Source organism: Prionailurus bengalensis, chromosome E3, assembly GCF_016509475.1.
Source record: "Prionailurus bengalensis isolate Pbe53 chromosome E3, Fcat_Pben_1.1_paternal_pri, whole genome shotgun sequence".
NCBI lineage: Eukaryota > Metazoa > Chordata > Mammalia > Carnivora > Felidae > Prionailurus > Prionailurus bengalensis.
Genome location: NC_057357.1, coordinates 31,159,207 through 31,186,978, shown reverse-complemented (window position 1 = coordinate 31,186,978; position 27,772 = coordinate 31,159,207). Strand labels below are relative to the sequence as shown.

The 27,772-nt window shown below is 47.1% G+C and overlaps 1 protein-coding gene across 3 annotated transcripts in view; it reads right to left on the bottom strand.

Annotated features, from left to right (window-relative positions):
* The window catches only part of CPPED1 (calcineurin like phosphoesterase domain containing 1), a 111,166-nt gene extending 88,407 nt beyond the window's left edge, over positions 1-22,759 (bottom strand). The window contains exons 1-2 of one of the 3 annotated variants that reach the window (XM_043560508.1): positions 22,531-22,759; positions 4,167-4,385 (exon numbers count right to left, since the gene is read on the bottom strand). In XM_043560508.1, the coding sequence (XP_043416443.1) occupies positions 4,167-4,385; positions 22,531-22,600 (289 nt within the window). In that variant the 5' untranslated portion in view covers positions 22,601-22,759. Of the gene's footprint in view, positions 1-4,166; positions 4,386-22,133; positions 22,338-22,530 lie in introns of those variants that run through there. The other 2 variants (XM_043560510.1, XM_043560509.1) reach the window with 2 other exon arrangements.
* Positions 22,760-27,772: the final 5,013 nt, after the last annotated feature.

Genomic DNA, 27,772 nt, shown 5'->3' with positions numbered 1-27,772 from the left:
CCTCCCTTGCTCTCTCTCTCTCAAATTAAAAAATAGAAGAGGATGAATCAAAGGTCAGAGAAGAGAGAAAACGCTATGCTGCTGGCTGTGAAGATGGAAATGGCCATGACCCAGGAAAGGTGGGCAGCCTCCAGAAGCTGAAGCCTGTCGAACACCACAGTGCTGCAGACCCAGGGCTTCTAGACTTCGGACCTCCAGGACTGCAGGAAAATCACTGTGTGTTGTTCCAAGCCACTGAGCTTGCAGGAGTTTGTTACAGCAGCCACACAAAACTCACACACCTCGTACTGGAATAAGGCTAGTGCGGGCTTGCCTCGCTTTACGTTTGCAGGATTTCCAGAGGCCGAACCATTCACGGACGTGAAATCATGTAACAGCGGCCCAAAGCAGAGGACCATATACAAAGAACCCTTCAAGGAGCCTTTATATCCAGGGAAGAATTTGTTCCACACTATCTGTTTTGTTTGGTTGTGGCAATTTTTAATCAACAGGCCAGACACACACATTAATAACAAACTGTTCTACAGGCTGAAAGGACCCCCTGTACTCTAATGGCATCATCACATTCCACCTGTCAATTCCTCACATGACTGCCGAAACCGAGCAAGGTTCCCACGGACAGCATCAGGGGGTCAGAGCCTCCACATCAGGGCGACCAAACAAAGTACCCTGGGCTTCAGCGTGATGGACCGAAAATCAGTGGTCTCAAGAGCACAAATGTCCATTTGCTGTTGATAATGCGTTTACCACTGAGAAGCTTCATAAAACAAGAAAATACCAACGTAACCAAAAAGACATCTGCAGAGTGAAAACATGTCTTTCAAAACTACCTGGACTTTGCCCTGCATTTCTTAGGCTTTCCCTTCAGGCCCTGGCACTGTCCTTCCTTTTGCACTTCCTTTATCAGACTCTACGCTCCACAGAAGGGCTGCTCACTCATCTCCAACCATTATATCCACAGCATCTGGCACTGTAACTGGCACTCAGTGTGTACACGCTGAGTATGTGTAGGTGAACAAATGTTATGACGAATATTTATTTTTTTAACGTTTATTCATTTTTGAGAGACAGAGAGAGACAGAGCGTGAGCGGGGGAGGGGCAGAGAGAGAGGGAGACACAGAATCCAAAACAGGCTCCAGGCTCCGAGCTGTCAGCACAGAGCCCGACGCGGGGTTCGAACCCACGAACTGCGAGATCATGACCTGAGCAGAAATCTGACGCTTAACCGACTGAGCCACTCAGATGCCCCATGATGAATATTTATAATGGAAAAGTGCATTATGACTTTCATTAGAACAAGCATTATTCATAAAGTTCTTTTGCTCCAGTTTGAACTTAAAACTACTTGGCCCAAGATATTATTTATGGTAGAATTAAAAGTATGCTTTCTGATTTTATTTGCCTATTAATATATGCATCTGATAATTAACAATGTGCTAAGCAGTCAAAGCAAATAATTACTTTTCTAGTGTCTGCCCCTGCATATGAGCTAAATGAGGAGGAAGCCGCTAATTGCATATTAAAAAATGGTAACTAGCTTTAAAACGTTCTGCTTAATCTCCAACCACAATATTCAGAACAGTTACAGTCCCTCCACTGGCTCAGTTACAAGCATCCAAAACAGTCCAACTCTTCAGAACAGATACAAATTCTGCTCGGGTCACACTGCATATAAAATATGTGCTCAAAAGATTGCCAGTTCACGTTTACAAGGTCTTCGGACCAACAGGAAAAGTTGAGCATAAAAACCGTATCTTTTAATTTACTATGCTCAGTATATTTCACTGAAGCAGCAATGGGACTGCACGGAGAGCTTTTATTTTAAATCTTATTTTGAAATATGACTGAACACATTAATGTAATTCGGAACAAGTTGGTAAACATCTACGAAAACATGCTATATAATTCTAGTGAGTCCTGTAACATTTCTATTTGCAAAGAAAAGAAATCGCGGCACATAAAAACAGTAGATTTGGAATCTGGCCTTCAACTGTCCAGGAAAAGCAGAACTTTGCTCACTGGATGGTCCAGAATGAGAGATCTAGCTGATGCTACAGTGCACACGGGCCAAATGATGCCAAAGCACCCAGCTAACAGCAAATCAGACCATCGGGAAGCAGCATTAATCTGGTCAACTGGCATATTACCCTGATTTTACCTTGTCAACCAAGACTCTGGGTCCTACTCTGATTTCTAACTCCTTTAGAGACTGGGGCATCCTGTGGTCACCAAGGGTGACCGAGTATGAATGTGCTTCTGCTCCAAGCTGCTGAGATGTCCACCCCCTGCACCTGCCCCCATGTGGTGAAGCCCTACAAGGTCGAGGTTTTGAATGCTTATTGCACTGATGGGCTCAGAAACGGAGGCCCAGAGAAGGTAAGGGGACTGGTCCAAGTTTACCCAGCGCATCAGTGGCAGGTGTGGAGCTGGCATCCACCCTAGTTCAGGTCTCTATCCACTGCCTTACTTTCCTTCTTTCCCACCTTGCTGCCTCTGTATAAGCCCAATAGCAGGACAGGCTGATTCTCCGGGGATGACCGCCCTTGGGTTCCATCCAATGACATGGGCATGTCCACATTCATGATTTTGCATAAAATATGTGTAAACAGAGAATGAGGGGAGTTCTGAGGGTTCCTCCTGCTCATTACACTCACTGGACTTGGGGACAGTGATTCCAGGCAGCCCTTTTTCCATCCTCACATTTTTACTTTGGGATTGTTCTCGATAGGTTGGCTGCTAGACAAGGGAAGCTTGAAAAATGAATGCAACCCAGCCTATTGTAGAGTGCCTCAGCTTGTAAAGGCACTGGAAATCACATCAGCACCCAGAGTCCTGGTTTACAAGATGGCATTAGCCAAAGCAAACGTGTGGCCACTGCAGTGTTTTCTGCAATGGTCTTCAAGCCACTGCTGCTCCAAAAGCAGAGACCGCTGTTCCACTAACAGTGGACATGGGAGTGCACGCTACCTCTCTGATGGGCAGGTGGAGGTTCCACCTGCTTGTACTTGCTCACTGGACTTTATTCTTGCCTGGGAGAGAAGGTATCAGAAGAAGAAACAAAACGCAAGAGACTTCTAGAAGGCACCTGTTGTTTCTTACATTCGATCTCACTTTTCTTGTGCGGAACCATCCTGCTCTTCAGACCACACTGCTGCAATGGAAATGAGCCCACACCCTGGTTTCAAGGGGCCATAAGAGCAGGATGAAGGATGAGCACCGGTCTGGGACTTTGATTGGACCACCAAGAATGAGGCATTTTCTTTCTCTTATGGTTTCTGGTAGGAGCTCCCAGGGACCACTACCTAGAGACAGCCTGCCTAAAAATGAAATCAACCCAGAGGAAAGCAGGGCTGAGCAACAGAAACCAAGGCCTGATCACAAACTCTAAGCTTCTAGATCCAGCCATGGATCCTCTACCTGAAGCCCAGAGAGGCCCCTGGACTTCACAGTCCCATAAAGGAACACACATGTTTAAAAACATAGGGGCACGGCCGGGGTGGCTCAGTCGGTTAAGCCTCTGATTTCAGCTCAGGTCACGATCTCACAGTCTGTGGGTTCGAGTCCCACGTCGGGCTCTGTGTTGACAGCGTGGAGCCTGGAGCCTGCTTCGGATTCTGTGTCTCCCACTGTCTGTGTCCCTGTCCCACTTCTGCTTGCTCTCTCTCAAAAAAAAAAAAAAAATTAAAACATAAAAAAAAAGTTTTAATAAAAAATATAATAATAATAATAATAATAATCCAGTTTATGTTAGATTTCTGTCACTTGCAAATGAAAAAGCACTAACAAATACAGGAGAAATTAAAGTGTCAGAAGAGGAGAAACAAGAGAAGAAGGTTACATTTATGGATATGGTATCTGGAAGCAGTTCAAGTTTGTCCCCTGGAAATAAAGGTGACACATGGGAATCTGTTCCATTTTTCATAGTAAGCTCAGATCATCAGAACTGTAGCTCTGCCTAATTACTGCGATCAATCTCGCCAAATTCTAAATATAAAATGAGCGTGCATTTTCTGATGTTCAAGGATACTCCCTCCAATAGCCATGGAGGGAAGGAGTGAGCCATTCCTGAATAAAGACGCCTCTTCAAGAGAAATCTGTTCCTCTGCCCAAATGCACTCAGGACCAGAGGAAGCAGAGGAGGCCCCAGGCCCCGTGCAAGTCTTACCTGGCATGGCGTGGATGAGGTCCCCGCAGAGAACAAAGAATCTGGGTCTGGGCTTCAACTTGTTGACGGCCTGAACAGCTTGCTCAGTTAGACGGATCTCCTGCCCCCACTCGTCACCGCCACTGTCACAGTTCCCGGTGGACCAGGCCTTCATGAGCCCGAACTGTGGGTCTGCGCCTTGGATGAAGTAGAATGGGCCTTTCCATTCCCTTTCCTTTTCTTGTGAAAACGAAGGGGGCGGGGGAGGGAGAGGGAAGAAATATTATAAAATCTGTCAGGGAAAGCATCCAGGTTATCGTGCAAGTGGATACAATATTTTTCTTAAATTAAGTAGGTCATTTTAATAAGCTGCTGTTCAAACATACCATTTTCCTGTCATAGTCTAGAGGATTTTGATTTATACTAATTATGCCTGGGACCTGGTGATTCCCAAAGGCCAGGAAAAACCACGTGGGCAGCAACAGCCACCCAGCCAAGCTGTTTGTTTAAAACTAGCCGGCCAAGATGGAGCACAGAGGCACAACAGCATGCCGTATAGAGGATATTAACGTTCAATAATAGTTTTTTAATTAGAATTAAAAATACCAGAAATTGAAAGCTGCCAGAAGTATTATATTTAAATTACTAGGTGAAGTGCTTGCAAATCTTTTATGCCAGGCTTAATGGCACAATTTGCACTGTTTCGGGGGATGTGACAGAATTTTAATTATAAAACTCGGAGCTTGGAAGCTCTGGCGATCTGGCAGGAGATGCAGTGCCAGAAATGAAATCTCGAAATGAGTTAGTCAACGAGAAAAAAAGAAAAAAAAAATCGATGCTAACATTTCAAAGGCAGCACGATGCGGGCTTAAACGAGGTGTGAGGCTGGGGGGTGGGGGGGAGCAGGGAGAAAGGAAGGAAGAGGGGATTCTTCATGTTCTTGGAAAGGGTGCTACGTCACCTGCACCAGCAGGATTAGGCTTGCCCTTCCTGCTGGTTCTGCTGATCCCAAGCTTCGTGGGCCACAGGTGCCCACCCTTATCAGACCAAAGAACTGCACTGGGCACCTGGTTTTGCGGAGCAGGAAGGGCCATTAGTGGGCATGGAATCCCTGCCGGTGTCCAGCTTTTCTTTTTCCTGGTGACAGCACCCTTTCCACCCTTTCTGCGAACCAAACCTTACACGGTAGACCAGTGTTGAAAACCAGAGCTCCTGAGCCTGAGCTGGGTCCGAGCGCAGAGCAGCGTGAAGAGCCCCAATCTGCAGCCCCTGTTTTTATCCTCTGAGGAGGCTGTGGCCCAGAGACGTGCCACAGCTTGCCTAACGGCCACCAGCGATCCGTGGCAGGGACAAAACGACCCCACCACCTTCAGACTGTTTTCTTCTTTTTAACAAATTAGTGTATCTTGCATGTGAACTGAGTAAGTGGCATTTCCTGTGGAAGTCATGAAGATATTACAACTTCCAAAAAATTCCTTAGAGTCAGTTCACATCTGTGGGTTCGGCACATTCATTTATTCGGTAAGTGTTCACCGAGAATCAACTGTTTGCCAGGCCCCACACATGGCGGCGACAATACACGTCTGGACCCAGACAGCCGAGCCCCCTGCTCTCCCGGGGCTCAGTCCGCATGGGGGACAAAGACGACGGACAAAGAAGTGAGCAGGGAAGGGAGCCAGAATGCCAGGACTAGGAAGGTGGCGTGAGAAGCAATGGCTAATTCCAACTGGGCACACAGGGAAGGCCTCTCTCTAACGTGCCACATCCAGGCTGAGATCTCAGTGGCAAAGCGCCATTCCAACCTTTCCGAATTCCGCAGCCACCCTCCAGCCCACCACACTGGCCTGCTGTCATCCTACAGTAGACCTCCGGCGTTAGGCCACCCTTCCTCCTCAATTTCTTTACCAGAACTTAAAGACGCAAGCGTGCGAGCTGCTCGCACTTACTTATAGAACAAACTGTGTGTGCAAAGTCACCCCACGAGTTCCGGACCTACAGCTCGGGTGGTTAACTGCTCGAGCAAGTCACAACCAACTTGAACTCCATCTGAACAAGGGCTGCATGAAGCCCTGGGGCATGCATCTCATTGCTAAGGATGGCTATCTGGCACTACAGCTGATATGAACTTGTATTTATTGAGCCCTTACTACGTGCGGCAGAAAGACTCCAAGAAGGTCCCAAAGATCCCTGCGTTGTGACAGTCACGTCCCTGTGCAATCCCCTCAACTGTGACTTTGTTCTAATAAGCAGAACACAGCGATGGGATGTCCCTTCAGGGATTAGGTGATACCAAGATAGGGAAACGATCTAAATGTACCTCAATGGACGGACGGATAAATAAAACGTGGTATATATGTACGATGTGCTGTTGTTCGGTCTTAAAAAAGAAGGAAATCCTGCCACTTGAAATAATATGGATGGACCTAGAGGGCATTATGCTAGCTGATAGAAGTCAGCCAAAGAAAGACAAATACGGTCTGATCTCACTCATATGTGGCTTCTAATACAAACTCATAGAAGCAGAGAGTAGAATAGTGGACGCCAGGGGCTGAGGGTTAGGGGAAATGGGGGAGGTGATGGCCAAAGGGTACAAAGTTCTAGTTCGACAAGATAAAGAAGTCTTGTAGACTTACTGCACAGCATCATGCCCTCAGCTAATAATACTGTACTATATACTTAAAATTTGCTACAAAGGTAGAATCTATGTGAAGTACTCTTAGCATACACACAAGTAATAATAACAATAATAATAAAGGTAATAAAGTGGTTAAAGGTAATAAAAGGTAATAAAGGTAATAATAATAAAGGTAATGATAATAATAATAATAATAATAATAATAAAGATTATACAGGTTTTGGGAGGAGATGAGTATGTTTATGACCCTGATGGTAGTGATGGTTCCACAGATGTGTACTTATCCCCAAACTCTTGGGGACTGTTGTACACATTAAACATATACAGCTTTTTACAGCTCAACCATGCCTCAATAAAAATGGCTAAAAAGAGACAGAGAGAGGGAGAGGGAAAGGGAGAGAGGGAGGGAGGGAGGGACAGAGAGAAGGAGGGAGAGACAGAGGGAGGGAGGCAGAGAGAGAAGGGGAGAGAGAGGGAGGGAGGGAGTAGGCTAGAAAAAGACCATGACTTCCATCTTGCTCATTCTCTCTCGCTCTCTCTCAGAGCCCTCGCCATGCATGAAAAAGGCTGTCACACAGTGACTCACCCTATGGAGAAGCCAAAATAGTAAGGAACTGAGGCAACAGCCCATGGAGAACAGAGGCCCTCCATGCAACAACCCAAAGGACTGGAATCCTGCGAATAAGCACGTGAGTGAACTGGGAAAAAGGGATTTTCCCTTAGTCGGGCCGTCAGATGAGACCACAGCCCCAGCTGACACCATGCATGAATGCTGGGGGAGACCCTGCTGCAGAAGGATCCATTCGGCCGGGCAGTGCCCTGATTCCACATGGAAACTGTGAGAGGACAATGAAAATTTGTGGTTTCAAGCCACCAAGTTTCAGGGACATCTGCTACAAAGTAGTAATAGATCCTGAGGGATCAGGCATTAAAGACACAGAGTCAGCAAGACTTCTCTTCAAGAGGTGAAGGCTGGGGTCATGAAAAAAAAAAATGAGATTCCCATTTGTGTTTTAAAGTTAATTGTTAGCATCAATCATTTATTTTCCTTGAATAATAACCTTTTCACACTGAATGCTTTTAGCTACATTCCTGTTTCTGAGGCAGACTGCAGAGTTGTTTAAACTGGACAGATGAATCAGAACCAGATCAGGGAGGGGATCGTCACCCCAAGGCTAGTGCATAAACCAATATTCTGTAACCAACAGAATTTATACACAGTTTTCTACAGCAAACGTCTTAACAAATATAGTTTCCTACAACAAAACAGCCATCATCTCAAAGGTCCTTGGAGATATTAGAACAAATCTTCCATTATTATTTGTTTACTTAGTAAAATCTTAGACTCTCAACTTTATGAGGACAAGGTACAAAATAAATAGATCTGACCTGAAATGACGACAGCTCACTATGTAACAAGGTATAAATTTATAACTCCCCCATCACTCACCAGGGACAGATTTCTATTACAAATCTGAATGCTTAACAACACTTGCCTTAAACGATGTGGCCGAAGTCTACAGTCACACCCAGGGGCGGGCACAGGTATCAGGTGACATCTACAAGAGCCAGGGAGAGCTGCGGGGCAGAGGTCTGGACCTGGCAGAGTCCAGCTTCTCTCTTTAGACTCCCCGAAAACACTGTTCTGGCAGTTCGAGCCACAGAAGGTCAGATGTACTGAAATGCCTGATAGCCCCCCACGCCCCGAGAGGAGCACAAGTGCCGGAAGTGGAGGCTGAGGGAGAGAGAGAAGGTGCATATGACAGGAGAGCTCCATGAAGCATGCCACACTGGGCGTGAAAGGCAGGGCTGGGCCTACACCTCAGCATCAGCACCTGTGAGCCTGCTGGAAAGACAGCCTCTCAAGCCCATCCCAGGCCTACTGCCTACTGAGGCAGAGTCTGCCTTTTAACAAATCTCCACGTGATCTGTATGCAAGTCCAAGTTTGAGAAGCACTGACCTGTAACTAATAGGTTGAACTGCCTAATGTGTTTGATCAGAAACAGGTGCAAAGTGACTTTTGTTTCCCTCTACTGAAATAATGGCTTGGGGGAATTATTATTGTTTTTGCATATTTTGCAATTCATTTTTAGGTCCCTGTCTGTGTCCAGCTCAGGTAATTTCCAAAATTGATAAAAGAATGCAGTCAGGGACCCTAATTGGTGAGTATGATAAGGCCAAGGTCAAATTTTGAGTATTTGTAGAATGAATGCATTAAAGAATAAAGCAAGTTGATTAAACTAAGACCTCATACTTGACCTAGGTGGTACCAAACAAGACTATAATCTTCAGAAACATCTGACACAACCTTCTAGTAATGTCTATAGGGTACTTACTGTCAATACATCATAAAACATGTATGTATTTAACTAAAACACCTGAATATAAATAAGAATGTCCACGGGGAACTGAATTTTTTCAATGTTAATTTGTGTAACAAATTCGAAAAGCTGGTATAGAAGCTGATGCTATTGTAACAAATGAGCACAGATGTAGTAGTCTGAAACTACACATTCATTATCTCAGTTTCTGTGGGGTGGGGTTCTAAGGCAGGGCTTAGCTGGGTCCTCTGCTCAGGGTCTCTCACAAGCTGCAATTATAGTGTCAGCCAGCAGGGAGGTCTCATGGGGAGACTCACACGGGGCAGGATCTGCTTCCAAGTGCACTTATGGGGCTGTCGACTAGATTCCTTGCTGGCTGTGGACCAGAAGCTACCCTTGGTTCCCTGCCAGGTGGGCCTCTCCAAGCTGGCAGCTGGTAACATGGAAACTTGTTTCATAAAGCCAGCAAGGGAGAGGGTCTGCCAGCAAAGGAAGTTATGTAACCTGGTGATGGAAGCGATATACCATCACTCTGCTGTGTTCTATTCATTATAATCAAGTTGCTAGGCCAGCCCACACTCAAGGACAGAGGATCACAGAGGCCACGGATACTAGTAGGTGGGGATCATTGAGACCATCTGAGAGTCTGTCTGCCACAGAGGGTGATACTGAACAAGGCCTAGCCTCATATGACCACACGTTTACATCTGCCCCTCCTGCACTGAGCTGTGTGAGCCCATTTACTGGAGTCCATCCCTGGGAGGCTGAAGGCTTACCTTATAGAAGCCATCCTTTGCCCACTAAAGTACTGGAAATTTTCAGTGTGGGAAGGACTTGCAGAATTACCAACCCCCTCATTTAACCAACAGGGGATACTGAGGCCTGGCTAGGAGTCTCAGTCATGGTTCAAGTTCAAGACCACACGCTTAATGAGCAGCAGTTTCTATTATCCAGGATCTCAGTGCTGTGGGGCTGGCTTGGAGAGGACAGAGCCAAAAAGGAGACGGAATGTGTCCTGGGCTGCTGCAAGCTGTCCACCTCCATAAAGACATTTTTATCTCCAAAAAGTTTCCTTTGAATGGAACATCTTGGTAAATAAGAAAACCGTACACAGAGATGATGCTGGCAGGCTTTTCCCCATTGGCCGTGATGCTCACAGTTCCTGCCAGTAGCACAGGGCTGATTCAGGGTACAGGCTCGAGCCCGGAACATCCATCTTCTATGGGATGCTAATTGGTGATTTTCTCCAGAGATGACAAACCCCGGGTCTCTGGATGCGGTCTGGCTAGCACATGTGTTTTGTTTGGCCCACGTAGTAGTTATAAAATTTTGAATGTGTTGCCAACATTTTAAATTCATGAGTTTCCTATAGATACCTGTTTTTCTGGATTCTCTTGGGAAATGTGGCCAAAGCAGGCCCAAGTGGAGTATGCTGACTGGCTGGGCAGAGCAGCAGTTCCCATCAAAGGAGGTGTGTGCTCTGGAATTCACCATGGGCCACACTCAGTCCCCACTTGGCCTGTATCTAGGGTAACTCTTCCATTTTGCTTAGAGGTATGGATGAGGAGACTCAGCAAGGTCAAGGTTAGGTAACTTAATCAAGCTCTAACGAGGGCTGAGAGGCAGAACCGGGCCTACTGTGCCACAGAACCCTGACCTCGGGGCAGGTGGTCACACAGGTGATTATAGAGAAGACATGTAGCCAGAAGTGCCAAGGTCTGTCCAAACGATATGCCAGAAAAAAACAAGCTCTGAGTTACCATAATAAATAGGACCAGAGCCTAAACCAAATTAATTTTAAAATTTAGTTTTTAAAAATCTAAATTAATTTTTATTTTATATATACATATATTTTTAATGTTTACTTATTTTTGAGAGACAGAGAGAGAGTGCACAAGCAGGGAGGGGCAGAGAGAGAGGGAGAGAGAGAATCTGAAGCAGGCTCCAGGCTCTGAGCTGTCAGCACAGAGCTCAACGTGGGATTTGAACGCACAAACTGCGAGATCATGACCTGAGCTGAAGTCGGACACTTAACCGACTAAGCCGCCCAGGCGCCCCAAAAACATAAATTAATTTAAAAGCACCTTCATAAAGGAAAAATTGGCCTTAGGGAGAAATGTGCTTCAGCCGTTGTATACAGAATATCAAGATTTGACCACTTCCATGGGGGTGCCTGGGTGGCTCAGTGGGTTAAGCGCCCGACTTCAGCTCAGTTCATGATCTCACAGTCTGTGAGTTCGAGCCCCACATCCGTCTCTGTGCTGACAGCTCAGACCCTGGAGCCTGCCTCAGATTGTGTCTCCCTCTCTCTCTGCCCCTCCCCTGCTCACGCTCTGTCTCTCTCTGTCTCAAAAATAAATAAAAACATTAAAAAAATTAAAAAAAAAAAAGATGTGACCACTTCCTGATTTCTGCTAATTGATAGAGACTGTCACAGAAAACCGCCTTTCAACACTGAGGAATAAAAAGACAGTGGATTTGGGTGGTATTAAACCATAGACAGTAGAAGCCAGGGACTCTTCTCTAAGCATTACTGGGTGCAAAGCAACTGCACACGTCGTAGAATCTTAAAGACCTTTAAAAACCCACACAATGCCTTAGCACTAATCCTTCCTCTGAGACTGTTTACACGCCAGTGTCCCACCAGAAAGGCACTCAGTCTGCAAATGCTCTTTGCAGTTGGCACTTTTAACATCGGGAACTAAATGTCGCCTTGGGTTTGTCTCTGCCAATACGTTTCCCTGTCCCTCATTTTTACTATACCTTTCAGGCATATTTGTCAGCTGTTAATGAAAGCTGACTTTTTAACATACACCAAGGATTAGAAACTGCATTGATCCATTCACCATTGCCGGTTAATCGATGACTAACTGTAATAAATGCATCCCAAAAGCAAATGAATCACTATTTTCATCACCCTACCAGGAAAAGGCCTACACGAGGTGGTCATGCCGTTAATTAATAACCCAACACTGTAACAATCTGTGCTCTCCTGAGGTGCTACACCTGTTACTTCACAGGCAACTTAATTTTCATCAAGTGAAGTCTCATTTTCTAAATCTCGTTTGCTTTTTGGGAGATCCGGGTTAAGAAGTCTGATGATTATGACACCACATCACTACACTCTAAGACTATTTAACAGTCTGATGTCTGGGCTCCTGTTAACTTCTGGGACTCGGTATCATACACGAACTGGGCCCAGAGGGGCCACATTTCTCCATTTGACGAGAAAGCCATAGAACTCGCTAAAAGAGTGAGTAGAAAGTAGTAGGTCTGCTTTCCTGGATACGTCCAAGCTTCCGGCTCGTGCCATCAGCACCTTACAACACTCCCACAAGCAAATTCATCGCCTTCCCTTCAAGACTGGCCTCTTACCCTGATGGCCCTGAGTTTGCCACCATCGTCCCCAGTCCACCTATCTAAAGACGAGACGGTCGGTGTTACTGGGCCCTTTCAGCTGCCGGGTGGATGCGCCCACATCTGCAGCGCTCCGCAGCACGTCCTTGACCTCCGCAGCCCTAGCACCTTGGGTCAGGGTCCACCACTCCCCCCGGGGCCGCCAGGACAGCTCTACGCAGTGCTTCCCGCTCTGACTGCCACTGTGACTCTTCCTAAAACACTAACACTGATCGCCAAGGTCCCTTGCTGAAGGGTCACTATGCTCCAACCCCCACGAGGAAAGGCCCACATTCGTGTTCCCTTCCCAGCATACCGTCAGCATGTATCACTGGGTCGCTGGCATGTGAGGGGCACTCAGTAAACAAACATTCAGTGAAGGGATAAATGAAGAGGTCGATGGATCCTCGTGCATTCTGGCTCAGACACTTAGGCACTTTGGGTCACGGTGTGAGAGTCTCCCAGCTAAACTGCCCACTGCTCCCACTACATGGGTGGCTCTCACCCAGGGATGATTTTGATCCCCCGGGGGCATCTGGCATTCGGTGGAGGGAGGCCAGGGATGCTGCTTGACATCCCACATTACATCGGTAGTCCGGCCTTAAGGCCAACACGCGGACATCCAGAAACCCGACACCAAACGTGCCACAGGGTCTCTCTCCCCCCACCCCCACCCCCGCCCCCCGACAGACCGTCATCTGCTCCTCAAACACACGCCACGCTGTCCCACTCCCTCCTGGAGCGATGCTCCCCTTCTACTAACCTTTCCGGCTAAGACTCCACCTCCCCTCCTGGCCCAGACCAAAGCCTACCTCCCTCTGCTACAAAAGCAGGCACAGCTCTTCCGTCCCCCCCGCCTTCAGCAGGTTGTCCTAGCACCCGCTACGTGACAGGGGCCACACGGGTCGCTGGACACTCAGCTGCGAGCAAAGCCGCAGGTCCCATTCCTTAAGACTAACTTACACAGTAGCGGGGAGGTGCGCGGTCACGGAGAAGAGTGGGAGGGCTGTGGCTGGATGAAGCAGTGAGGCCACATGACAGGTGAGGTGCGAATGACGACCAGAGCCAGACGCAGGGTAGCTGTAGGCACACACCCCAGGCAAGGACAGGCCCTGACACCAGGGGCAGATGTGAACGGAGGGCAGGGGACCGATCACACCAAGACATGTGGGCATGGGCAAGGGCGTAAAGCCTAGGTGCCACTCGGGCCTCCACCTCCCAAAGCCCTCACCTGGTGCCAGCATAGCCTAGACTCGGAGGCCTGTGTGCCAGGCTCAAACCTCATTTCCACCCTCTACCACCCATGTCACACGATGCAAGTTCTTAACCTCTCGGGGCCTTGGTTTCCTCACCCGTAAAGTAAGAATACCACTCCTACCTCAAAAGGGCTGTTGTGAAGAATTAGGGAGTTAATACATGTAAAGCATTTGCGCTAGGCACACAGTAAGCAGTCAGCGGTGAGCTTGTGTTATCACGACTGTCATTCTTGGTAACTCCTACCCTTGTCTTAGTGGAGACAAAACCAACAAAATCCTACCCATCCCTTTACCCCCCACAGCACATAGTGGGGCACAGAAAATATCTGATGATACAGATACAAACACACACACACACACACACACACACACACACACACACACACACAATTACATGGTTTGGTCTTAACATCCTGTCCTCCACACACTGGAGATACTGCTTTGGTTATAAAACAGCAAAGATGGGCAGCTTTACAGCTGTCTGGAGGCTTTCTGGCTAAAGAGCAAATGCCAACGAAATGCAATTTTTACAGTTTCTCATGGTAGCCATCTGCACAGTGAATCACAACCTAAATGTCTTCAGCAACACCCCTCATCTTCTCTGAGGATTAATCTTATTTCAGCGGTTACAAACAACAACAACAACAACAACAACAACAACAACACAATAGGAGAAAAGCAATCTTTACCACCTCGGGACTCTTTCTGGCTTAACAACCCAAATGTCCCAACTGGAAGCCTGCCAGGACTTACACCCCATTTAATAGCGTCATCCATCAGTGGCTGTCCGGGACTGGAGTGGGGGGTAGGGTGAGAGCTAAGGGGTGTGCGGTTTCTTTCTGGGGTGATAAAAATGTTCCAAAATCGACTGTGGCGATGGTTACACAACTCTTTTGAACAGACTAAGAGCCATTGGGTTGTACACTGTAGAAGGGTGAACCGTATGGTATGCGAAGCTATTAAAAATGATGGTGCCCTTCGGGCTCCCTCTTCCCCCAAATAATTAACTGTGACAGCCACATCCTCAGAGTCTCCATGTGACTTTTCCTAAGCAGCAAGGTGAATTTATCCAACCTCTCTTTGCTTTGCCTAAATGCATTCAAAGGTACTTTGTGAGACACACAAAAGCTTCTGAGTCATAGCTTGGCTGCCACATTTGCCATTTGGGGATAAAGGACCTGGCAAAATCTTTATCTGCAACCCTTCAGAGAAGTAAAAAGGCAGACAGGCCAGGACTCCTTGGCCAGGTGGCTTTCGGCACCACTGGCTTTGGCCGATGCTGTTCCGGCCAACGGCTAAAGGGGGGAAAGGCATTTCCCGAACCTCCCCCCTTTTCCAAAGCAGAACCCCATTTGGGGTTTGCCTTTTGGGGGTGGGCGTTTGCTAGGACTTGCTTCCTACCATCACCCATGTTCCCCTGCCAAGCAGGCAGGTGGCCGCTGGCCCGGGTGGTGCTTCGGGGAGAAGTGGCAGAAGGCGTTGTCTCTGGGCCGAAGCGCCCTGCAGGCACAAGGCTGGGCAAACAGAGGCTCTGGATGCAGAAGGCGAGCCTTCCTCAGGGCAGACGCAGCCCCGAGAGGGCGCCCACCCGGTAACAAGAGCCTCCTTTAACAGACACTTGTGAGCAGTGCACAAACCTCAGGGCCACGTAGGGTGGTTTGCAAGGGATCCTCTTGATTTGGTTCTTTGGTAAAAGAACCATGTATCCTCCAGGATACATGCTGGAAGCAATGGGTTAGGCAGACACAGGAACGTGATCAAAGGGATAGTGTATTCGTTCATATTCACTCATTTGTTTATATAACGAATGGTCGATGAGTGGCCACCACTCCTAACACTATCCTAGGTCTGGGCCTCCTGCCCTCCAGGAATTTATCATCTAGAGGCATGAAAAGACATGAAAGTCACAGGAATAAATACACAACTGTTAAGTTGTAATAAGTGTGGTAAAGGAAAAGAATGAGGGAAGGGGAGTAACAGGGCCCTAAGTGAAAATGGTAGGATCAGCACGGATTTCTTTTAAAACAGTACCTGAAGAGGGGCACCTGGGTGGCTCAGTCAGTTGAGCATCCGACTTTGGCTCAGGTCATGGTCTCACAGTTCATGAGTTCGAGCCCCACGTTGGGTCCTGGGCTGGCAGCTCGGAGCCTGGAGCCTGCTTCCAATTCTGTGTCTCCCTCTCTCCCTGCCCCTCACCGACTCATGCTCTGTCTTTCTCTCTCTCAAAAATAAACATTAAAAAAACAAAAAATGGTACATGACGAACAAGAGGCCGGAGAGAGAGGAAGAGAGGGACAGGGAAAAGTCGTGTCAAGGGATGATGGGCCCAATTTTCTTTTCAAAGAGATGGCTCTGAATGCTTTACGGGGAATGGACTGTTGGGGCACGAGGGGAGGCAGAAGGCTGCTGGAGGCGTCCAGGGAGAGATGTGGGTGGCTGGGGGTCACGGAGCTGGGAAGGGAACGGATGAACAAAACCAAGGTGAGCTCTGCAGGTTGCAGGGGCAGGGCTGTGAAGAGAAGGGGAGAAGGAGAGGTCAGCAATGACGCCTAGGCTTCTGACCGCACAGGACTTGGGGGAAGACTGGAGAAGGAGCAGACTGGGCAGGAGACGGAAAGTTGTGGCCTATTCTAGTATGTTCTGGGGGCGAAGCCAAAGGGCCAGCAGCCAGAAGGGCTGTGTTCCCTTCTCGGACCTCCCAACTCCTAGTTTAGGACCTGAAATCACCAAAGTGTCTCAGCGCCCGCCCTCACGTAAATGAAGCCAATGCACATATCATCACAGCTGCATCTTAGACAGTTCTGGCCAACACTCTGCCTTCGTTTTACGAACGAGAACCTACAACATTAGTGTGACTAGGTTTTTGTTGTTGTTGTTCTTGTTCTTTTAAACAAGAGTACTCAGAGGCTTTGGGCATTCTTTCACTCAACCAGTATTTCCTGATTGGCTGGCTGCATACCCTACCGGGTTCTAAGAGCAGCTAATAGCAGTTCTCGGGCTCCTGGAGCCTCCGGATGCCAGGACCCCATGCTATTGCCTGTAACTAATTGCAGGGTTTGGCAAAGTTAAAAATCATATGCTTCACAAATATAAAAAGCTGCCAGTTAGTCCTCTCTGGGAAACAGACGCTCTCTTAACAAACCTCCAGATTTACCAACACTCTGCATGCCCTCTGCAAAGGCGTGGACTGTCAACCAACGTCCCTGAAGAAGCCGGCTCCATGTGTCCATCAGGCGCTTGTCCCCAAACCCGTTCATGCTAATGCTTATTTTTAAGTCACTTAATTAAACATGTAAACCAGAGAAGTATGAATCGTAAAAAGGGTTGTTTCTAATAAAGCTAAGATAGATGCTTTGGGAAGACTCAGTAAAAGGCAAGCTGGTGAAAATAAAGCACTATTCAATTAGGTGTTGTGCAGAGAAGTCTAAAAGATTAGAGGGAAAAGAAAGTATAAACCTAGAAGAATTCTTCACTCAGAGTGCTTTCTTTCCAAGTGATTTTTAACTGACTACTCCACTGGAAAAAACCCAAACTGGAAAAGATTCATTATGGGTGTTGTTTATGCAAGAAAGGCTCCATGGCAGGCCCATCTGTAAACCCATACTCCAAGACAAGTCCTTGGCCCGACCTCAAAAGAATGGTAAATGGATGTACATTTATAGTTTACATTAAAAGGAAACGTTAAAAGAATGTATAATTTTTTTAATTCCCCTGTTTAGCTATTTTTTTCTATTCATTGACCAATTATGAGGTTTCTACTGTAGTAAGAAAAAAATAAAAGGAAATTTTCTAATAATTAGACACTTCCCCACACCATACATAAAAATTAATTCAGTATGAACCCAGACATCAATGTACAAGCTTTAACTAGAATACTCTTAGAGAAAACACAGAAGTAAATCTTCATGATTTGGGGTTAGGCAAAGGTTTCTTAGATAGGACATCAAAAACACAAGTGATAACAAAAGAGTTGATAATTTGGACTTCATCAAAATTAAAAATTCTGGTGCTACACAGGATATCATAAAGCAAGTGAAAGGAGAATCCACAGAATGGGAGAAAATATTTGCAAATCATGGACTGGGTAAGGGATCTGTATTCAGTATATATAAAGAACAGTTACAACTCAATAAAAACACAACCCAATTAAAATTGGGCCAAAGGACGGGATGGGGGGCGTGGGAAATAGGGCAAAGGATCTGAAAAGATATTTCTTCAAAGAAAGACTGTGGCCAGTCAGCATGTGAAATGTTCAACATCATTAGCCATTAGGAAAATGCAAACCAACCTCACAATGAAATACCAATTCATACCCATATGATTGGTTACAATCAAAAACACAGATGATGACAAGTGTTGGCAAGGATATGGAGAATATGAACCCATATACCTTAGCAGTGGCAATGCAAAATGGTGCAGGTGCTTTGTAAAACAGTTTGGAAGTTCCTCAAAATGTCAAACGTAGTTACTTATATGACCCAGCAATTCCAATCTTCAGTATCTACCCAAGAGAAATGAAATCTATGTCCATACAAAGATTTGTATGTGGATGTTCATATCAGCTGTATTTATAACAGCCAGCGGCCAAACTGGGGAATGTCAGTCAGTGTCCAAATGCTCATCAATGGGTGAATGGATAAACATGATGTGGTTTCTCCATACAACGGAATACCATTCAGTAAAAAGGAACAAAGTATTGATACTCTTGAAAAAATTATGCTAAGGGAAAGAAGCCAGTCACCAAAGACCACAGATTTTATGATGCCATTTATATGAAATGTCCAGAAAAGGCAAAGCGATGGAGGTAAATTAGTAGTTTCTGGTGCACTAAGTGGAAACAGGAAAAGACTGCAAATGGGCAAAAAGTTTTTTGGGGGGAGATACTAAACTCCTGACACCATACCACTCTACAGATTTATTAAAAACCGCTGAACTGTGAACTTAAAATGAGTGAATGTTAGGGTACCTCAATAAAGTTATTACAAAAAATAGGAAGGCACTCAAAAATAAAAGTTCATTTACCTCTTGGAAGTGTTATGGTGTGAACATTTTATAAACTAATTTTGACTGATGATAATATCGAGGAGGGGATAATCAAAATTCTTCTTTTAGTCACAGGAGTCCTTCTCAAATAAGAGATAACTGGTTTGGCCTAACTGTATGGCATCGTTAAAAGCATTTATTTCAGGTTCTTCATTGATGTTAGAATTTTTCAAAGCACAACATTTTCAGCCCCGTTGAGACCTGGATAAACATGTTGTCCAGAGAGGAGTTCTTAGGTGAGATCTGCAAGGCATGGGGTACGTTATTTTTTGGGAGATTCCATTTATTTTCTGCCCCGTGAGAAAGGGACCGAGAAATATTCAGGATTAGTGAATACGGTCGGCTCCTCTGAAACAGCTACAAGTGTAAAATATGTAGGGACATGATCTTTCTAAGAAAACCACCAAACAGCCCTATTCTCTAAGAGGGAACATATTGTGGTGGTAAAATGAACTGGGGAAAAAAAGAAAAAACACTTTAGGACCTGAAAACAAATAGATATAGGTAATTTGTAAACCCGTTTTATCTTGACAGTTCTCACTTTTAGAATTTTTTTCAGCACAGATGTCGTAAATTTCTCAGAAAAACAATTATTTGCTAGGAGATAGTAGTCTTAATTAGGATGTGTCAAGGAAATATAATTCTCAATTTGCCTAATTAAAATGAATATGTGAACATGCCTGAGGAATGTGAACCTTCTGCAACGAGACATGTACAATTTACTTTTTACAAACATCTGTCGACGGAGCCTAGCAGATCACGTTAACAGGGACTCGATGACTGAAGCCAGGCTTCACAGACAACACTGGAAGAAGTGCACACGAATGCGGCCACTCACAGAAACCACCAGGGGGGAAATGGTCTTAAGGTGCTTACCACAGACGTCATGTTCGTCTGTGGTTCCCCCTGATTCTTCTCTTGAATCCTAAACCCCAATGTGACGATACGCGGAGGTGGGGAGCCACAGGTCACCTTAGGGAGCCAGGAGGTCACCGCGATGAGACGAATGCCTTCTGAAAGAGACCCCGGAGTGCTCCTTCCCCACTTCCACCATGTGAGGGCACAAGAAGACGGTCTAGGAACTGGGTGGTTGGCCCCCACACTCGGATTCTGATCTCTGGACTTCCAGCCTCCAGAACCGTGGGGAGTAAGTGTCTGTTGTTGACCAGCCGCCTAGTCTACGGGCTTTGTTATGACAGCCCGAATGGACTCAGCCGGCACTCTTTCACTTACCTGCCAGGTTCCACTAGAGAAATAAACTGTTTAGCTAACGCTGGAGGGGACTTCGAGGAGCGAGTATGAGGCTGACCAGGGCTGCGATTTCAGGCAGCGTGGCTCGAGTTAACCAAACTTCTTTCACAGGGAGGGTATATTTTGGCAAGAGACCGGGAAAAGCCAGTTCCTTCCCTTTCTCCTCCCAGCCTGCCTCTGGAGCAACCCTACCAGCTTGAGGCTCTATATTCCCACAGAGTCTGGAATGGCACGGGACCCACGAAAAGCATCTCTCGAAGTTGCTAGCAATGCTCGCAGGAAATGAGGACTCGAGGAAAACTCAGTAAAAGCAATGGAGGCACCTTGGGGGTGGACTAGGGGTCCAGCACCCAGTGAAGGGAACCCACAAGACTGGGCGTTCCAAGCCCAACCCTCCAAGGCCAGGCCTCTGAAAGCCCTGCGCTAAATGGCCCACACTGAGCATGCCCACTGGTGCTAAGGGAAGCCCAGGGTCATTCTCCTTCTTCCTACCTCAGCAAGGTAAGTATCCCGCCATTTTCTCTTCTAAGGCTTTCTCTCCCCACCTCCCCATTCTTGTCCAGCTCAACGAGTCTCTTGTTCTCCGTACCCCCTATGGCAACACCAGTGGGTCAAGTCAGCTTTGACATCTGAGTATCCCCAAAATCTCCGTCAGAAATCCACCCCCATCACATGCACCTCCAGCTACCACAATAAATCCAAAGTGAACAACGGGGTGCTACGGAAATGCTGCTGCGAGACGCGTTCTTGGGCTCCAGCTTGCAATCAGATTGCGCCCCAAGTTCCTCACAAACACAAATTCTTTTCAGACCCTTCCTTCCAAAATGGAAATGTGATCACGTGTCCTTGTTTCCTCACACATGCAGCTGAAACCTCGTCGACGTGCTGTTAGGTAAAGACAAAACTCCTCAATTACTCACCACCCATCCTCCAGCCTCACGGACCACCACATCCCCACCCCCATCCTTCCTCTTCCCCACCAGGCCAAGCCACAAACTTTCACACTTGTTCTACCCGTGATACACAGAGGTCTTTTCCTCCCTTTGTGGCCCTGCCGTCCATATTCCTCCTTCTGCAGAGAGCACACCCCTGCCTCAGGGAAGACACTCCACAAATGCCCAGCAGCAGAATGGATAAAATAGGCAATATATCCATTGGAATACTGCCCAGGAAGAAAATGAGTGAACTGGAGCTACTTCTATCGAAACAGATAAATCTCAAAACCCTCAAGCTGGGCGAAAAAAGGTATATTAAAATATTTAGAGAATGGGCACTATAGCAGATTGTATTTTCCCCAAATCCACCAAACTTCTATCTCTGGCCCCACACACCCTTCCAGAACCTTGCCACTCCCCACCAAGAGCTGCAAGGAAAGAAAAGAACAAGGTCTTAGGACAGAGAACTTCAGCAGGAACCTACTTTACGTAGGGTGGCCAGGGGAAAAAAATCTGACTAGAGGAAGTGACTGAATTTTAAAACAGGGTCTGAAGGCTGAGAACAGACCAGGCCCAGCGGCCTGGCTATTCATTAGCTATGGGAGCGGAGGACAGAAAGGCCTTCAAGAAAACGAGTGAGGCAGGAGAAGCGGGCAAAAGGCCATACGACAAGCACGAATCAAGGAAGGGGAGCACAGGCTAGATCATGCAGGGCATCTGGGGTGACGTCCCCGGGGTTACAAAACTGGTGAGTGCCGTGGGAAGGATTCTTAACTGCGGGCCGCAAAAAGCCAGAGAGGACCAAGACACCAGGAACAAACCTCCCTCTCGACTTATGCCTCCAGGGCTCACATTCACTTAGCACCTAGGCTGTGTCGGTCACTGAGTTATAAAAATACTTTCAAGTTGTTAACGCTTCCCCATAAAGTTTGTTTTTCGTAATCCATTTTTACAACGAGAGTGATTATCTAAATCCAAACTCCAAGCACTTAATTTGACACGTCGCCGGGCTGCACTCCAGCTTTGCGATGGGCGGGCGCTATACACAATCTGGTGGATGACGCCTATTGCAGGAAGAAACCGGGATTGTGGAGTATAAAATGCACCGTGGCGAACCACCACAATGAAAATAACCGCATCTGACACGCACCGGGCGCCTATGGGCGCCACGCGTAAGATCACGGTTACGATTCCCGGCTTGCAGGTGGGGAAACTGAGGCCAAGGCTTGCGGAGTAACGTGGGCGAGGAGGACTGAAACCCCCCGCTCCTGTGAAGCACGCTTTGCCGCTTTACTCCATCTCCTCCTCTCTCAGGGAAGTCAGGTCAAGGCCAGCGGAGGCCCCAGCGCCCGGACACCCCGTCTCTCAACAGCGCCCCTCGAAGCCCCGAGGGCGGGCGGTGAGGCCGCTCCTGCGGTCCCCAACCTCCGGGTGCAGCCCCCGAAGCGGTCCGGCTGGAGGCGCGCGCGCCCAAACCGACGGTTCCCCAGACGCAAGGTTCCGCAGCCTTGAAGTCATCCCCTCCCCGGGCGAAAGGCCGGCAGTACCTGAGGGAAACGCGTCCAGGGTCCTGCCCCGGGCTCTGCGGAAAACACCCCCCGCCTCCGCAGCCGACATGGCGAGCGAGTTTCCGGCTTCCCCTGAGTACCCAGGGTGGGAGGCAACGGCACGGCACGGCACAGTCCAACCACCGGCCCGTGGTGCCCCGCTGGGGGCGGCGCCCTTTGCTCAGTGCGGGGCAGGAGGGCGGTTGCGCGGGGCTCCGCCGCTCGGGGCGCCGCTAGTGCTGCCTGAGCGGGGCGGAAGCGTGAGCGGCCCCTCTGGGATCGACTGGGGCGCCTGGCGAGTGGGGGCGCCTAGACTGAGGCCTGCGTGCATGCGCAGAGGGGGTGCTCCTGGGCTCTGGCAGGAGGCAGTGGGGCGGGGAGTGGGAGAGGGAAGGGGGTCCTTCCTTTCTGTAAACATTGCTCGGTTTCGCAAATAAAAGTACAGGGCGTCCAGTTAGTTGGGATTTCAGGCAAACAACGAATGATTGTTCAGTACAAGTATATCCCATGCAATATTTGGGAGATACTTACACTCACATTTTTTCGTGGTTTATCTGAAATTCCAGTTATCTGTGCTCCTGTATTTTATCCCGCAACCCTAGCTTGAGGCCGGAGGAGGTGGGCCCCGTTTCAAGACAGTCCTTCAAGCCACCAACTGTGATCTAGGACACCTGATCATGAGACATTCCACGTTCCATGTCGTCTTCACTATTATCCTGTGAATGTCATCATCGCTCATTTAATCTGAGCACCAGCGCCAGGAGATGGTGCCGCCTTTAGCTGCGTTTGTTGGAAGGGGAAACTGATGCTCAGAGAGGTGGAACAGTTTGCACAAGGTGACACATCTGGAAAAGTAGTGGAGCTGCCTCCGATTCAAAATAGGATCCGTCCAGCAAAAGCAAAAAACAAAAACAAAAACAAAAAACAAAAAAAAAAAGAAAAGGCCTTTGCACTAAATACTTTAAGCCAGTGTTTGTGGAAGTTGCTGTAAACACATTCCAGGAGAATTTCCACCTACTGAATCCAAATCTCTAAGAGAAGGGTTTTTAACTCCCTGACAGTGTGGAGAACAAAGGCAAAAGAAATGGAGAAAAAACTTAAATCTCCCTGCAACTTGCAGCCCACTGACAAGTCCTTGGGACAGGCAGAGTGACCTGCCTTTATCTCTACCCGCCCCCCATCCCCCGCAAGATATATGTTAGCAATCATCCTCCAAGCATATGACCCACTGACATACATGTGAAGGGTCTCATGACTAAGGTTTCACTAGACAGTAGTAAATGACCTTATCTTAACAGCAGCTAGCCACTCAACGTCCTGGAAGCCTTTCTGCCAAATTACTTAGAGACTTAGGCTATCCCTAAACCCCTCCCAACTTGAAAGTATATTAACAGTCACCCCTCACAACCCCAGTGCAGCTCTTTCTGCCCATGAGTCCCGTCCCAGTGCTTTAATAAAACCTCCTTTTTTGCACCAAAGCTTTGTCTCAAGAATTCTTTATTGACTGTTCACTCCTGGACCCCAACATATCATATCACCTAAGGAGTTCTTTTCATCTGCCAAGTTTGGGAAGTTCTCTTAACTAGCTGCCTACATCAGAAGCACCCTTTGGGTCACAAAACTGACCGGGACAACTTTTCCTCCAATCTCGGACAAAAGTTTTAATAGCAAATGGTAAGTACTCGATGTATGTTAGGCATTATCATAATCATTATTATTAATCGCCATGTCCCTACTGCCTGCATACAGTCTGGCCCAGCGGAGGATTTTCAGGAAGCATGCAAGAGGTTATGACTAGATGCAAATTAAAAGTCCCAATGGTGGCCTCAAGGCCCTGCAAGTTCCAGCCCTTGCCTACCCCTCATCCACTAAGGGTCCTGTTTCAGTTCCTTACGCATGCAAAACCAGTTCCTTTTTTGGCACATGCAATTCCTTCCGCTTAGAAGGCATGTGTCCATTTAAACATCAAGGCCTCTGCTTAAATCACACTTCCAAGAAGAAGCCTTACCCCCACGCATGCACACACTCTTCCTATCTAAACCAGGTCTCCCTCGTTCTTTTTAGTACCCTCCGTTATTTTCTCTCCTAGCCCTTGTCATAGTGGGTGCTATCACCACGCGTGGTCATTATTTGCCAATGTAATGATTTGTTTCAGGTGTAATTATTTGTTCCCTGACGTCTTCCCCAGCTCGACTGTTAAGGTCCACCAGGGTGGCTACCTTGACAGTCTAGCTCACCAAGTGGGGGTGTTCTTGAGGCATAGACACTCTGATGGCGGCTGCATGAATAAATGGATTATAAATATCTTGGCAACATAACCCTGACTTGAACCTGGGCAGTGGTTGGGCGTAGCTCTGTTGGTAGTGATGAGTGACCTCAGAACTACATCGTCACGCCAGATAAGGGTAATGGCTACAACTAGGGTCACCCGGGTGGCTCAGTGGGTTAAGCATCTGACTTCAGCTCAAGTCATGATCTCATGGTCTGCGAGTTCGAGCCCCGCGTCGGGCCCTGTGCTGACAGCGTGGAGCCTGGAAGCTGCTTTTGATTCCATGTCTTCCTCTCTCTCTGCTCCTCCCCTGCTCGTGCTCTGTCTCTCAAAAATAAATAAACATTAAAAAAATAATAATAATAATGGTTACAACCAAACCTGCCCACCGTTGAGTCCCAGTAGCCTCTTAGCTCATTGCCTGTCCAGTCCTCTCCTAATCACTATACAGGCCAGGGGTTCTACTCTCTTCTGACCATGCTCCTCCAGCTCATACCCTCCTCTGTTCAGCTGTCTGCCTGGCAGGTGAGAGGAGGCAGAGAGGCAGCAAGAGAAGAGCATATTCCTGAGCAGCAGGACTTATTCTGCTGGACCTGTCCAGTCCACTTCCTGGCTCTGCAACCTTGAGCAAGTCATGTAATGCTTCTGAGCTTCAGCATCTGCATTTAAAATTATAATCACAGCACCAACCTCGTATGCATTTGTGAGAAGTCAATGCAGCTCTGGGCAGTTTCTGGAACATACTAGGTGCTTCATACATTCTTTTTCTGAGTCGATATTGTTATTGTTGTTGTTAGACTACCCTTCAACTCATTCTGTTCTAGTCAAAATTCTCTTTCAGGACTGGGCATTCAGGAGTCACCTCTTATATCAGTCAGGTACCCTGTCTTAGCAAATAACCAAAAATCAGTTCAAATTGGCTTAACCAGAAAAGAAATCCACTGGCATATATAAATAAAAACCCTACAGCAGCTTCAGATGAGGTTTGATCAAGCTGCTCATATGCTGTTAATAAGAATCCAACTTCTCTCCACTTACCCTCTCTGCCTTTTGTAATTTTGGCTTTATCTGCAGTCGCCATGCAGAGAACCCTTTCCCATCCCTTGAAAGTTCCAGGCTCCCCCTTCACAGGAGCATAATGGTTACAAAAGTTCCAGACCACACTCTCATGAGACACATCTAGGGAGAAGAAAAATCTCTTTTTCTCAGAAGCCCCCAGGAAACATCCCTTTGCATCGCTGCAGTGCCGGTGGGAATATGTATTCCTTTCTGAAAGTCAGAAGATAAATGGCAGGTTTAGAATGACTGAAGGCGTAAGGGCCATCCTTATGGAGAAGGAGTCGTATCAATGTCACTCAAACCACCTGCCTGAGTATTAAGAGCATAATTCTCTTCAGATGAGATCTGGACACACCTATTGCCCTGATAAAGGTGGAGTGGCTAATTGTTTTTAAGCGCCAGCAGAGAATGCACTGGATTCCCCAGGCACAAGTGAGGGGTGGGAGTGAGGGGAGGGAGAGCATATCAGCTAGTGACTACCATGCCTCCTTCCCACCCTTTAAAAACTGCTCCATCATAGCCTCCCTCCATGAAGTAAGGAGAACAATTTGCCTTAACACTCAAAGGCCCGAGGCTGCTGAGCTTTTATAGTTCTTCCATCCACTTTTTAAAGATCCTCGGTCTCCTCCTCACTGTCAGGCTGTGAGCTGTCACCGCTCACTGTTTCTGGAATCTGCCGGTAGCCAAGTCCTCACTCTACCTCCTTCTCTTGTTTCTTGTCTGCCCAGGTGTGCGAATCCAGATGACAAAGGTTGTTAGGATTCAGAGCCGGACTGGTTTACAGATTTGAGCCGGTAGGCTTGCATCAGAGCTCAGTGCCTCATTTAGAGAAAAGTGCTCGGGCTTGACCTTAATGGATGTAGTCATTCCTGGTTGGACTGTGTGACAGTGTTATGTCACATTGGCTGGCCCCCAAACCTTATTCTGGACGGTTGGGTTTTTTTTTGTTTGTTTGTTTGTTTTTTGGTTTTTGGTTTTTTTGTGATACTCTTCTTTAGGTAAGATTTACATTTGAATCAGTGGACTTTGAGGAATGCACGTTGGGCTCCATAATGTGGGTGGGCCTTGTCTAATCAGTTGAAGGTCTGAATAGAACAAATGAATGATTCCTCAAGCATGAAGGTAGTCAGCCAGCAGATGGTCTTTGGATTTCAACTGTGGCACGGCTCTTCCTGGTTCTCCAGCTTGCCGGCTCACCTTGCAGATTTTGGCCTCCATAACTGTGTGAGCCAATTCCTTAAAATAAATCTCTTTCTATATATCTACACATCTTTGCTTCTGTTCCTCCAGAGAACCCTGACTCACACAGCTTGTCACAGGCCTTTTTTGGAAGTGTTGAAGTCCCAGAGTGAGGCTTTAATTCAGGTTGGTATCATCATCCTAGAAGGAAGGATACTATCCTGATGCACCATTTTCGATACATGGAAACCTGAGACACAATATAATGACTCAGCAACGTGGGCGTCAGATGCCTCTCACCTTTACCCACTCCTGACCCTTCAGCTGGGACTCAGGAATGATGGACCAGGGATGGGGTCAAGGAAAAGGGCAGTCCAGGGGGATGTCAGTTTTTTACATTTGATTGTCTTTTAAGAACTGAAAATAAGTAACTTGGACCAGGTCAACATGGCATGAGTACTTCAGACCCCAAAAGTCAGTGGTTTGGGTTTTTTATTTTTAATTTATTGACTTCACCGATATTGCCATAGGCTTGGTATTAACGGGACCTCCATAATCTCCCCCTTCCCAAGGCGTTAGAGGATTTCAGAAATGTTTCAGGCGTGCTCATGTTCTCCCGTGTCAAAATTAAATCATGTCCTTGAGACCTTTTAGACATTGTTGCAATCTCTTGGGTGAGCTGCATAGCTTACAGATTGTGTTTTCATTATTAGAAACAAAATGTAACTGTTATGC